The sequence below is a fragment of the Aspergillus multicolor genome (assembly GCF_047715735.1).
Source record: "Aspergillus multicolor strain CBS 133.54 unplaced genomic scaffold BDW74scaffold_2, whole genome shotgun sequence".
In the NCBI taxonomy this organism is placed as follows: domain Eukaryota; kingdom Fungi; phylum Ascomycota; class Eurotiomycetes; order Eurotiales; family Aspergillaceae; genus Aspergillus; species Aspergillus multicolor.
This window is the reverse complement of record NW_027395953.1, coordinates 21,364-33,276: the sequence shown is the minus strand read 5'-3', so window position 1 is coordinate 33,276 and position 11,913 is coordinate 21,364. Positions and strand designations below refer to the sequence as shown.

The 11,913-nt window shown below is 53.1% G+C and overlaps 3 protein-coding genes across 3 annotated transcripts; 2 read left to right on the top strand and 1 right to left on the bottom strand.

The window, feature by feature from the left end:
* The first annotated feature begins 4,272 nt into the window (after positions 1-4,272).
* On the top strand, positions 4,273-6,184 carry BDW74DRAFT_143367 (uncharacterized protein). The gene has a single exon (XM_073722863.1). The coding sequence runs from the start codon at positions 4,373-4,375 to the stop codon at positions 5,951-5,953; it is 1,581 nt and encodes a 526-aa protein (XP_073588327.1). The 5' UTR covers positions 4,273-4,372; the 3' UTR covers positions 5,954-6,184.
* A 549-nt stretch (positions 6,185-6,733) lies between these two features.
* On the top strand, positions 6,734-8,878 carry BDW74DRAFT_41768 (cytochrome P450). The gene is made up of 5 exons (XM_073732736.1): positions 6,734-7,095; positions 7,144-7,354; positions 7,411-7,479; positions 7,530-8,132; positions 8,221-8,878. The coding sequence occupies exons 1-5, from the start codon at positions 6,880-6,882 to the stop codon at positions 8,640-8,642; spliced, it is 1,521 nt and encodes a 506-aa protein (XP_073588326.1). The 5' UTR covers positions 6,734-6,879; the 3' UTR covers positions 8,643-8,878.
* Positions 8,879-9,753: 875 nt separating this feature from the next.
* Positions 9,754-11,282, bottom strand: BDW74DRAFT_186147 (tyrosinase family protein). Its single transcript, XM_073731196.1, has 4 exons — positions 11,050-11,282; positions 10,834-10,996; positions 10,506-10,771; positions 9,754-10,415 (listed from the first exon to the last, which is right to left on the bottom strand). Exons 1-4 carry the CDS (start codon positions 11,253-11,255, stop codon positions 9,884-9,886), a joined length of 1,167 nt encoding a protein of 388 aa, XP_073588325.1. The 5' UTR covers positions 11,256-11,282; the 3' UTR covers positions 9,754-9,883.
* Between the last annotated feature and the right edge of the window lie 631 nt (positions 11,283-11,913).

Here is an 11,913-nt window from a genome sequence, read left to right as displayed (position 1 = left end):
AGACAGACCCTATTATAACACCTAATCACGCAAAGCCCAATATCCTACTTACCGTCTTGAATCTTCACCTTGTCAACAACCCTCCTCCCAATAACCGTAACCATCACACCCCCCAAACCCGGATCCTCCGCTTCAACGCGCACAGCCCCATCGTCCCTCCCCTCAACAACCTCCCCAATCCTCGCAAGAACCTTCCGAACAAGCTCATCCTCCCTTTCCTCCTCAATAAACCGCACATCAGGTCTCCAAACTCGATACGCATAATCATCAGCCATCACATCGATCTGCTTCTTCCACGCAGCACGATACCTCCCCAAGTCATACAGAATCTGCCACTGTTCGCGGTGCGGCTGTGTAGCAGGCGTGGATCCATACCCATAGATCCCTGCCCAGTCGTATTCCTGTGGCTGGTGGATATATGTCCCGTCCATGTCTTCGATATTTGCTGTTTCCAACTCGCATTTCCGACGCGCACCGGAGTCCCGGAGATAGCGGATTACGCCGGGGAGTGCGTAGTACGCCTCCGCTGCGCGATCTGGTGGGCCCTGGTCTTCGTCGAATACTGTTTTCGAGGCGGTAGCTGCTGGCCGTGTGTTAGGTTTGTAGGTTGAGATGATCTCGATGTGCATGCGTCGGCTTCTTTCTGCTGAGGAGAGGGCTTGGTCTAGCGCCGTCCAGCTTCTCGCGGGGTGCAGGTCGTTGATGCGTTCTTTTAGGCCCAGGGAGAGCAGGAGGGTGGTGGATTTGAGTTTTCCGCGGGAGACAGACGCGAAGAGGGTTTGGGTGGCGCCTGGTTTGGGGAGGAAGTGCTTTTTGTAGGTCTCGTGGATGCTAGTTTTGTCTTCGGTGGTGCCGTCGGCCTTCGAGGCAATGGTGTTTATGCGTTCGAGGAATGTGATGAGAAGGTTGTGGGTGGCCTCGTCGGAGAGGAGTTTGTTCTCGGCAATCCAGTACAGAATGTCCTGGCCGTCATTCGTAACCAGATATGGCGACGCTCCTTTTTCCAGCAAGAAGAGGCCGCGTTCGGCCGGATTACCGAAAGAGATTAAATCTTGGGAGAGAGCAGCATTGCTTGGAGGCATCAATGCGAGAGAGAGCGCGGTGTGCCCTTGGCGGTTCTGGGCATCGAGGTCGGCAGGAGGGTCATGCGCCAGAAGAAACTCACAGGCTTGTTCGAATTCGTCTTCCGGTTGATGGCCGTGGGATAAGGAGTGGAGCGGTGTTTTATGGCCGAGGTCATAACTCAAGCGCACATCAAGGCTGAGCATGGCAGTGGCAATGCGTTTGAAGGTGGGAATGTATGAGCATGGATAGTTCAGACGATCACCCCAGACCTCAGCCCAGGAGTGGAGTACTGTACTTGATAAGCTAGAGGAATGGGAAAACAGGATAACAACTTACCAGACGTTCCATTGGACAGGGTTGCACCCTCAATATCTGCCCCAGCCTCGAGAAGAGCGATGATCACAGCCCCATCCCAGGCCCTCGGGTCGGCAGCAGTGGCGATGGGTGTCAGGTTGTTGTAGACCTTGCTTTTTGCGTTGATGTCTGCCCCGGCGTCGACGAGCAACTGGATCAGCTTGTTCATCCGATGCAAGTACGTCTCCCAACGACCATGCCTGATCCACGCATGCCAAGGACGAGGCAAGAACCCGTGCAGAGCAGGCGAATCTTCGGTCATAGTATGAAGGACATTCCTTGCCTTGGAGTCAACTAGACTAGGGTCTGCCCCGTGCTTGATCAGACACTCGGCTACTTCCAAGTCACCCAGCCAAGCGGCCAACGCGAGCGGCCTTGATCCGCTATCGGAATAGTGGTATGTAGCGTCCACTTTGGCACCCTGTTCAATAAGTGCCTCCATTGCGACGATATTGCGAAATAAAGCGGCCCAATGCAGAGGTGTGCCGTAGGGGAGCTCAAACGGACTGGCTATAGTTAGTACGGCGAAGTACACTTTTAGCGAGCACTTACTAGTGGGATAGGTCCAGTCTTTGAGGCAATCCATCAGCATTTTCGCCAACTACAGGCTGAATCACTGCATTGACATCCGCTCCTGATGCGATAAAGTGTGAGGCAATTGAGGGAATCGAAGTTTCCGGCAGCATAAACAGCCAATGAAGCGCAGAAATCTTTGCCTGGCGTGTGGTGCGAGATGCATCTGCATTCCACTGGAGCAGAAGCTTGATAACTTCTGCATGACCGGCTTGAGCTGCTTTGTACAGCGGGGTTTCTCCGTCGTCATTTTCAACGTCGACAGACACCTTGTCAGATTGGACCAGTGCTCGGACTGTTTCCGTTCGACCCAGAGCAGCGGCAGCGTGTAGAATGGTGTTTCTGTTCTGGTCCACCAGCAAACCTTGCCTCTCTATCCAACGCAATGCTCCTTCGGCACTGCGAGCAGCCTCAATAATCATTGACTTTTCTAAAAACGGATCCATACAGAACCCTCCTTTGTCGCGGAACTGCTTCAGAGCTCGTGCCTTTCTGTCTGCAGTGAGAGCGGACGGCGGGGAGAAGAGGTATCCTTGAGACACTGCTTGAAATGCCCATTCCTCGAGCACCTCTGCTTCAAAGTCCAAGTGTTGTTCACGAGCCGACATGATTTGACCATGGACAGCCCGTGCTGGGGAGTGTCCTTTTGCGGCGGCGTCGGTCAAGTACGCTTCGAAACGGCCGCGCACATGCGGCATGTAACCTGTAACGGCCTGGGCCATTCCGAAGAGCACGCTGCCCGTAAAATCGTCCTTTGCTGCGTCGTACTGCTTGATTAGGTCCTTGATTATATGGTTCCTAGTTCTCTGCCAGAAAAGCGGCCCCTTGTTGTAGATTGGGTTGATTATACCAATGTTATTGAGCGTCTTGCCAGTCTCTATCTGACATAGCGACAACCAGGATGTATATGCTGGGGTGTCTGTCTTCAGGAGTTCGGCCGATGGGAGTGGGCGCTGTCTTGGGTCCTCGGCGAGAAGCCTCAGGATGGCTCCGCGCAGCTTCATGCGCATGGCAAATGGAAGAGCTTGGGAGAGCACTTCAGATACCGACTCGGTAGATGTATCAGCAAGCGTCTGGCCATGGTTTGCGAAGATGGAGACAACAGTCAGACCGAAACTATAGGCATCGAAGCGAAACATCAAGTCCGGCAGGAAAGGGCAGAAGCGCGACAGGTCCTTGTTCAACACCTCGGGAGCCAGCCACTTCGGCGTCCCCCGGTAGTCCATGATTGTCAGCGGGCTATCGGGAGTCTCCAAGTCGATACAGACCCCAAAATCACTCAGCTTTCCCCGGAATGGAACCTTCTCATCCTGCGTGCGGAATACCAGGACATTATCGGGTTTTAAGTCTCCGTGCACTATTCTCAGCTGGTGCAAGGCTTCGATGCCGTTTGCGATGTCTAGGCTGAGCTGATACTTGACGTCGACCGAGCAGTAGTATCCGCTATCCTTTGCAAGAAAGTCCGACAGAGGCATCAAGGCCGCTTCGACGTAAAGAGTGGGCACCGGCATATCGGCGTATGGATAGTCGTACCCCCACGCCACCAGCCGAACCAGGTTAGGGTGAGATCGCAACGAGGGGTTGGTGAGCGCCATAACCTCCAGGCCAAGAGCGCGCAGATAGAACTGGTAGTCTTGGCTGGTCGCAAACAGGGCGTCTCCAGCTCGCACAAGGTCCACGTTCACTCGCTTGATGACGAGCGGATGGGCCCTGAGCTCGGCATATTCGGGGCGCTCCTTGAAGACGGTGAACTGCGAGCCGTCTCCGATTTTGGTTGCGCGCAAAGCAAGATTCCTTGACTTTGTTTCCCAGGGCCCCTCGATGCCCGTCTGAGAGAGGATTTCGGTGAACTGCGAGACAGAACGGAGGAAAGACGGGTTAAGGTTGCCATTGCGAGCGTCGGTGATTGACGTCTCGAGGAAGTTGGTGAACCGGTTTCGAGTCAAGTCGAGGTCCTCATCGTCGAGCACGTACTCCAAGTCAGAAAGGGAAAGCGTCATTGTTGCCAGCACGAGCCTGCGAGGAGTTGACTCAAGGTGAAGGTCCTTTCAGGACGCTGGGGAGTGGCGAGTATTTGAAGACGGCGGGATGGGGGCTGAGACGAGTTCCCTGTCAATAGTGCTCTCACTAAGTGATTAGCTGCATCTCAGCCTCACTCTAAGCGCCGACACTCGCTACGGTACCGTAACACTCAACACTGACCTTTCGCTTTCCCCTCCGTACCCCGCTTCTCCAATTCCCCTCAACACCACACCACCCACTCGCCAAAATGGACTTTTACGGGACCGCCTGCACTGCCATCGATCAAGCCTACAGAGTCACTGTTTTCATCAAAGGCGTCATCGACGATGTCAAGTCTTTCGACGACGACCGGCTGACGATGCGACTCAAGCTCAACATTCAATTGTCGACGCTGCGGACCTTCCAACGCCTTTTCGTTGATCCGGAGCGCGGTCTGCTTCTACCAGGAAAGGCAGACCCCTTAATCGCCCAGACCGTCATCGACCTCCTGATGCAGATGCGCCAGTCGCTCGCCCAGTACGAACTAGTCGCTGTCAAATACGGCATGGCGACAACCGAGTTGGGCGACTTGACATTGGACGAGAGAACAGAGGGGTCGCTTCTGCAACGGGCCAAGAGCAAGGCAATGTCGCTGAAGAAAGTCGCTTACGACTGGTCGCTTTTCGATAAGAAGAAATTGGAGAGGCTCCTGGATGACTACGCCAAGTGGACGACGGCTCTGCGAGACCAGATGCTGAATTCTGGACTGGAGATCCTAGTTCGAGGGAATAGTAACGAGAGCAAAGAGCTCAACGCGATCGGACTTGGGCCTGTGGTTCAGCGACAGAAAATGGTTGATGCACATGCTCCGGACGACTTTCAAGACCTCCAGGGTGAGGTCAAGCTTGCAGAAGGGCCCGCAGCGAATGGCTCCTTCCAATCCGGACACTGGACGGAACCTGGTGGTGTCTCGACCACCACCGTCATTGTGGAGTACCATCAGTATCCAAAGAAGCTGCGGAGGGATAGCCTTTACCATGAGGAGATCCTGAAACTAAAAGCACCCATCCGCGATCTCGCCTGGTTGTTGAAAAACAGCACCTTTGCTAGTCGCAAACCCGAGGGCGAGCCCGATCAATTGGAGTCCCCGAAGATTTATGCATTGGAGTGCCTAGGCTATATTGATCAACCGTACGAAGAGCGACACATGTTCCTGTACCGTCTACCTACGTCGCAAGAGGTCGAAATGCAAAATCTCATCACCCTGCATTCCTACATTTCCGACGACGGTAAGCCCAGCCCCGCCAAACCGTCCGCCAACGAACGCACCAAGCCATCGCTCAATGATCGCTTCGCCATGGCGCACTGTCTGGCGCTCACGGTGCAAAATATCCACGCCTCAAGGTGGCTGCACAAGAACATCTGGAGCCGCGGCATCCTCCTCTTCCTGGATACCCCAACAGGCATCCAAGCCTCTGATTTCAGACAACACCGCAGGGTTCCAAACAGCGAGAACCGGATCCACGCCTACCTGAGCGACTGGGGCTACTCGCGTTCGGAAGCCCAAGGCACCGCCATGGCCGCCGACTTCGAAGCTGAGCCGAACCTGTACCGGCATCCTGATCGACAGGGAGACCCCGATAAGCCGTTTGAGCGACGCCACGACATTTATGCCTTGGGTGTTGTACTTCTCGAGATTGGTATCTGGGTTACAATGTCCCGACTGATGGCCAAGAAAATCAGCGAGACGAAGAAGACGGGTCGTTTGCCCAAGGACAAGGATGTTCTCATAGAGCTTGTCGCGTGGGCGAAGCAGAAACTGCCGACGGAGATGGGCTATGGGTATTCTCAGGCTGTGTTGAGTTGTTTGATGGGGGACTTCGGTACGGGGGATGCGGAACTTGCGTTGAATTTTCGGAAAAAAGTCGTGGATATTTTGGCTGGGGGAGAGTCGGTTTAGATATCATAGACATCTTAAGCCTTTCATAACTTATGTTCGAGCGCTGTATCTAGCTCCTTTTATTCATATTTAGCGAGCTTTCATGGATGGAGATTGCGATTGCACCTCCTCGGCTAACATGCAAGACAGGTTGAGACCGTGCCGGCTCAGCACCATTATTGCCATCCATGCTCTCTCTGGATGACGCCAAGATCTCAACAAATAATCTTCAACATCATTCAAGGGTTGCTAGCCTCAAGTTAGCCTTTCAGACGCTGGAGTGGACGTCGGTAATCTTCCAGTGAAAACATACTCCGAAGTCCGGATCTCGGCAACGTTGCGGAAGAATACAACGGTTTAAACAAGCTTCACTAGCTGCAAAGTTAGTAGATGACCGGAGTTTGCAGATTGCTTATCTTCTCCTCCCCTGAGAAGCGCTTGAGATAACCAATTAGAATGCCGGAGTCCCATCCACGGCACCGGACGATGCCTCTACTTGATCCCCGAGATAAAGACTGCTTTCCATATATCTATCATGCAGGGAAACAAGTTCGGCATCTAGCTAGACAGCAGGGAAGTCTGGTTTGCTTGGGCGTGGATACATCATCCGCCAACAACGCACCCTGAGCCCGGAGATGGCAAGTCCGGGCTACCTAGGTAGCATTGCTACGCCCCTGCCAGACTAGTAATTACCCGCTCGTCACACTTCAGGGCATTGCTTATCATGACGTGGCCCGAAAGTTGAGGTTGTGCCTTATCAAGTGGCATCTAGCACCCCCGCATCATTGGGATATGATCAACCTCTTATCTCGGGGTTGACTTCATCGTGCCTGGCCCCGGAGACGTAGATTTGTCCTGACGAACCTTGAGCCCTCGGCCGGCCCTTCTTAAGCTTCAACTTCTGATGGTCATTCCTTCCAAAATGCTCACCGCGACATTTGTCTCACATGATGTCTCTGCTCGCCGTCATCTGCTTACATCCCGGATTAGCCGCCATAGTCCTTCTTCTTTTCGTGGTCCTGTACCTTTTCTACAGCTCTAGGTACCCGCAAAACACCCTTCCCTGGGCCAACGAAAGAAAAGGATTTGAGTTCTGGTACTTCGCCGCTCAGAAACGGTTCGCTGCTGATGCCCAGGGTATAATCGCCTCAGGGCTGCACAAGGTACGCGTCCTTACCTATCTGTCTGTCTAACGAGAACTGACTACCCAGTGGCCCGCCTTCAACATCATCACCAACAGTGGTTTCCAGACAATACTTGGCCCCCAATATGCGGATGAGCTCCGCAGCCATCCGAACTTGGACCTCAGTCGTGCAATCGAGGCGGACTATGATCCGCATATTAGCGGCTTTGAGCCGTTCAAGCGTGATACCGCGATCATAGTTTATGATGCTGTGAGGATGAAGTTGACGCAGCGGCTTGGTATGTCTCTTTAGTTCTGGGAACGGATATCGTAGCACTAATCGCTTACTGGACAGAGAGTATAACCCAGCCACTATCTGAGGAGGTTGCTGCTGCGCTGAGGTTGAACTGGGCTGATAGTTTTGGTAAGCTCTTCTGGCCAAACCACTCAAGAACAAACCACTTATAGACCCAGATTGGCATTCCGTCCACGCAAGAGGCACGATCCTCCAGATCGTCGCTCAAATCTCCTCAAAGGTGTTCCTGGGCGACCGGGTCTGCCATGACCCCAAATGGCTCCGCATAACGATCGACTACACGATCGACGCCTTTATCGCTAGCCAGTATTTGAAGCTGTGGCCACACTTCCTCCGTCCGCTCGCGGCTCGAATAATGGCTCCTTGCAGAAAAGTCCGAGCTGGCTTCCAAGAAGCAGAGAGGATCATCACGCCCTTGATCCAGGAGCGGAGGAGAGACAAGGAGACAGCGTACCGACGAGGACAGAGACCGAAACAATATCTCGATGCGCTGGAGTGGGTGGAGGAGTGTGCCAAGGGGCGGGGCTATGACCCTGCTGCGGCGCAGTTAGGGCTTTCTCTTGCGGCCATTCATACGACAACAGACCTGCTTATACAGGTGCTGTATAACCTTTGCGGAAGGGATAAGCTTGTTTCTGATTTACGCGAAGAAGTCATCACTGTCATCCAGCAGGAGGGATGGCAGAAGTCTACACTTTACAAGCTCAAGCTCATGGATAGTGTGCTCAAGGAGACGCAGCGGCTGAAGCCGATGAGCGTTAGTACGTCTTTCACCTCCAACAACCCTTTCACCACCACCACATCCTTTTAATGGCCTAATGTATTGTTGATAGCTAACTTAGACTACAGCCTCCATGCGCCGAATGGCCACCAAACCCATAACCCTCTCCGACGGCACCCCCCTACCAGCCGGAACATCCATCTCAATCTCCTGCACCAACCACTGGAACGCCCAAATCTATCCCAACCCCGAAAAATTTGACCCCTACCGATTCCTCCGACTCCGCGAAACGTTGGGCAACGAAACATCCGCGCAATTCGTCTCCCCCTCGCCCGACCACATGGGCTTCGGATTCGGGAAACACGCGTGTCCCGGTCGGTTCTTTGCATCCAATGAAGTTAAGATTGTTCTTTGCCATATTCTGCTGAAGTATGAGTTTCGACTTAAGAAGGGCTATGTTCCCAAAAACATGGTGTATGCGGTTGCGGTTTGTGCGGATCCGGACGCGGAGATTGAGATTCGACGGAGGGAGGAGGAAATAATCCTGTAAGAGGGAAACGAGTGGTGACTTGGGTTGGGTAATGCGATCTGGATATGACCTGATGACTTGGAATTCGAAGCAAGCCGGGCAGGCAGAGCAGGTGGTACACGAGCAGATCTGCTTAGTTAGGGCTAATTTTGGGTTTACAGCGAGTAGCGAGTGACGAGTACACGACGTCAATGACAATCGTCTCCAAGCTTCTCAAAGACGGCTTTGTATATTCTTAAAATAAAATGATCAGGAAGGACGAAGCTTATTATCTGGAACTTTACTTAGGTACGGTAGGGTTTAACAACGTGGCTGCATACGGTGGCCCCCACACCACAACCACCCGTAGACGCGCCCGAGCCCTATCTAAGGTAGGTAGGTAACCTCTAAGTTATTGAAACCCCCTCGATCACCTTGTCAGCCTTATTTTCCCTGTCTGTATCATCTAGATTATATCCCAAGTAGAAATATCAAAAGACAAAGAAACAGAGAGTAAGATTGTTGCCAGTAGGGGACTAGGTAAGTATCCATATTTGTCCACAGATACTACCCTACCTAGGTACCGACATCACCAGTCAGAGTCGGAGTCGGGTCGGGAGAATCGAGTCCATTTCATTGGAACTATAATAAATATCTGTGCTTCGAACCCGGCCTTTTTCTTCTTCTCCTGCAGAGCAACAAATGTCGTACCTAGGTATGGACAGCACCCGGATTCTAAATCATAATCATATAATGCCTCAGAGCAGTGGGGTTGGCTGGGGCTGGGGCTGGAATTTGCGCTTCCAATCTGGCTTCCGGGTTTACCTTGATTGAGTGTATGGTGTTACGGTGCCCATATACCTACGGTGGGTATCTATTGGATATGAATATGGATAGGCATCGCGCCCAGGTGCGGTTATAAAACATGAAAGAAGCACATCCAGGAAGAGATTACCATTCTTTACTACTACTCCAGTACCTACTAGGTATACCTAGGCAGTGCCCAGCTTTTATAGCCAGGCTCCTAGGGCTTGCTCACCTTGATCTGCAATGACTGCCTGCCTTACACCTCCCGACCTCGACGTGAAACTTGCGACTTGCGAGACTCCCATAATGCCAACAAGATGAAAATTGCTACGCAAGCGTGGATGTCTGGTTCAGGTAAGTGTTCTTTTTATATATAATGATTCTAATTATTACCTAATGGCAGTGCACATGCAACTCTGCTCAGGGCACAATGCAATCTCCACGCGATCGGGCCCCAGGGCTAAATCTACCCTGAATTAAAGGTAGACATAACAAAACGGCCCCGCCGTTGTATCCAGCAACTCCCGAATCGTCCGATCCTCAGCAAGAACATCAAAGTACTGCACATCGTCCAGGGTGGCATTCGGACTCGCCCCACTCCCAGCCAAGAGCGTCGGCCCCGCCACCACAAAAGTCCTCCTCGCGGGGTCAAGGTTCTGCCACGTCCAGAAAAGACGATCGATAGCCGCATGGTGTAAAAAGAACGCCGGGTCCCCCGGAGACACATAAAAGTCGCCCGCGGGGTCCCCGCCAATCGTGTAGTGGCCGCCTGTGTGCACGCCGACGTACCCGTTCGGGAAGTCGCCCTGCAGTCTGTCTTGGAAGGAGGAGATGTTGCGGTAGTTGGTTATTAGATCCGTGACGTGGGCGTCGGTCGTCCATTTTGCGGAGTCTGGGTTGATGTCGCGCCGGAGGCAGCGCGGGTTGTATTCGAGGCCCGTGCCGTTTTGGGCGGTTACGCCGGGGACGTTGAGGGTTACCCAGAGGGGACCGAGGTTTACGGTGAAACTACGGTAACATAGTATGTTAGCTGGGTTTTGAGGGGTGGGTAGGTGCTGGATAGTGTAGTAAATGCTATGGGTAGGTAGGAGTACGTACTTTTTGAACGGGCCAGATGTGACACAGCCACCTCCATTCCCGGGCTCCAGGACCAAGCCTTCGAAGACTTTCGGGCCATCGTGGGGTACATAAGACCCATCACCCGACATGCTATACTCCGAGCCATCGAAGATCGGCGAGTTAAGCGGATCATCGGCGTATTTCCCCCAGCCCCAGTATGGCTGGTAGCCGGTATAGCCACATTCGTTGCGGAGGGCCTGTTCGTAAGCCCAGGTGAAGTACCGGTGCCATGTTAGGAAGTTGCCCTGTGTTTATTAGCATCCGCCTCCCCGGTATAAATAGTATGTAATGAGGTGCGAGAACGAACCGTTCCGTGGATTCTCAGAGTCTGGTTAATATGGACAGCAACGAAGTCGTCGTAGCGAGTCCGCGCACCAGGAGCCAGGACGGGGTCGATTTGCGATGGGCTCTCGGTAAGACAGGTCACGGCGTCGATGTACTCCTTGCGTTCCTGTAAGGACAGGGTTCCCCTAGGTAAGAAGTCAGCGATGCGAGAAACTGTTCATGGCAAGGGCAAATGTACCATTCTCGACGGATAGCGGCGTTGAAGGGTGTGCATTCGCTATCGGTGTATCGAGGCTTGGTGAACTGGTACAGCACCTGGTTGGCCAAGGCTTTGCCTGCGAGGGCATCCCACTGGTCGATGCCGATGTCCGTGGCGACAGCGGTAGCTTGAGGGATGCCGGCGAGAGTTGCCGCTGCCACTGCGAAAGGAAAAGAGAAACGCATTCTGGACTTCCGTGAAGCGAGCACGGGAAAAGAAAACAGACAAAGAAAAAAAATAAAAAGCAAGAAAAAGACAAGAGAAAAAAAAGTTTGCCGATGGTTAGAGAAAAGCAAGGATCGTCGCGAAACAGGGATGATTTTATATCCACCAACAAGGGGCAGATAGGGAAATGTCTGCGATCACGAGGCCTCGTTAGGGACAGAATCAAGCCATAATGCATATAGCTACGGAGAAAGCAAAACAAGCGTTGCTGCTCGACGCTTCGAGGCCATCTTGGCGCAGTAGTCAATAAAGTGCCAGGGGGCGGCGCGGTCTCTTAGTCCTTGGAGCCTTGGAAACTTGGTTGTATGCCGCGTTGCCGCAGTCAAGGTGCGTTAGCTTGGAGTAGAATAAAAGCTCGTATAGCCCGCTAAGAATACGCCCACTGACCAGTGGCAGTGGGCAACCGACTCGCCCAGTCCGGTGGAGTGCAGGGAAGGAGGAAGGCGCCGCCGTTGGGCTGAAGCGCGCCAATCGGGGAAATCGCGATGGAGACATTTCTTCCGGAAGGCGCGCTTGTGGCTGGCAAGGGTTGCGCTAGAGTCGGTGATAGACAGGGTTCAACAAAGACTTAATCTGCGATGGGGTCTCGGCCTGACAGGGGTAAACATTCTGTTGGTA

What these genes read in the sequence shown, in the direction of transcription:
- BDW74DRAFT_186147 (XM_073731196.1), bottom strand. Translation starts at nt 11,255, where the DNA reads ATGCGTTTCTCTTTTCCTTTCGCAGTGGCAGCGGCAACTCTCGCCGGC. An exon ending in GCCGCTATCCGTCGAGAATG is followed by an intron (nt 10,997 to 11,049) that starts GTACATTTGCCC and finishes CTTCTTACCTAG; the next exon opens with GGGAACCCTGTCCTTACAGG. An exon ending in ACATCTGGCCCGTTCAAAAA is followed by an intron (nt 10,416 to 10,505) that starts GTACGTACTCCT and finishes ATGTTACCGTAG; the next exon opens with TTTCACCGTAAACCTCGGTC.
- BDW74DRAFT_41768 (XM_073732736.1), top strand. Translation starts at nt 6,880, where the DNA reads ATGATGTCTCTGCTCGCCGTCATCTGCTTACATCCCGGATTAGCCGCC. An exon ending in TCGCCTCAGGGCTGCACAAG is followed by an intron (nt 7,096 to 7,143) that starts GTACGCGTCCTT and finishes CTGACTACCCAG; the next exon opens with TGGCCCGCCTTCAACATCAT. An exon ending in GAAGTTGACGCAGCGGCTTG is followed by an intron (nt 7,355 to 7,410) that starts GTATGTCTCTTT and finishes CTTACTGGACAG; the next exon opens with AGAGTATAACCCAGCCACTA.
- BDW74DRAFT_143367 (XM_073722863.1), top strand. Translation starts at nt 4,373, where the DNA reads ATGCGACTCAAGCTCAACATTCAATTGTCGACGCTGCGGACCTTCCAA.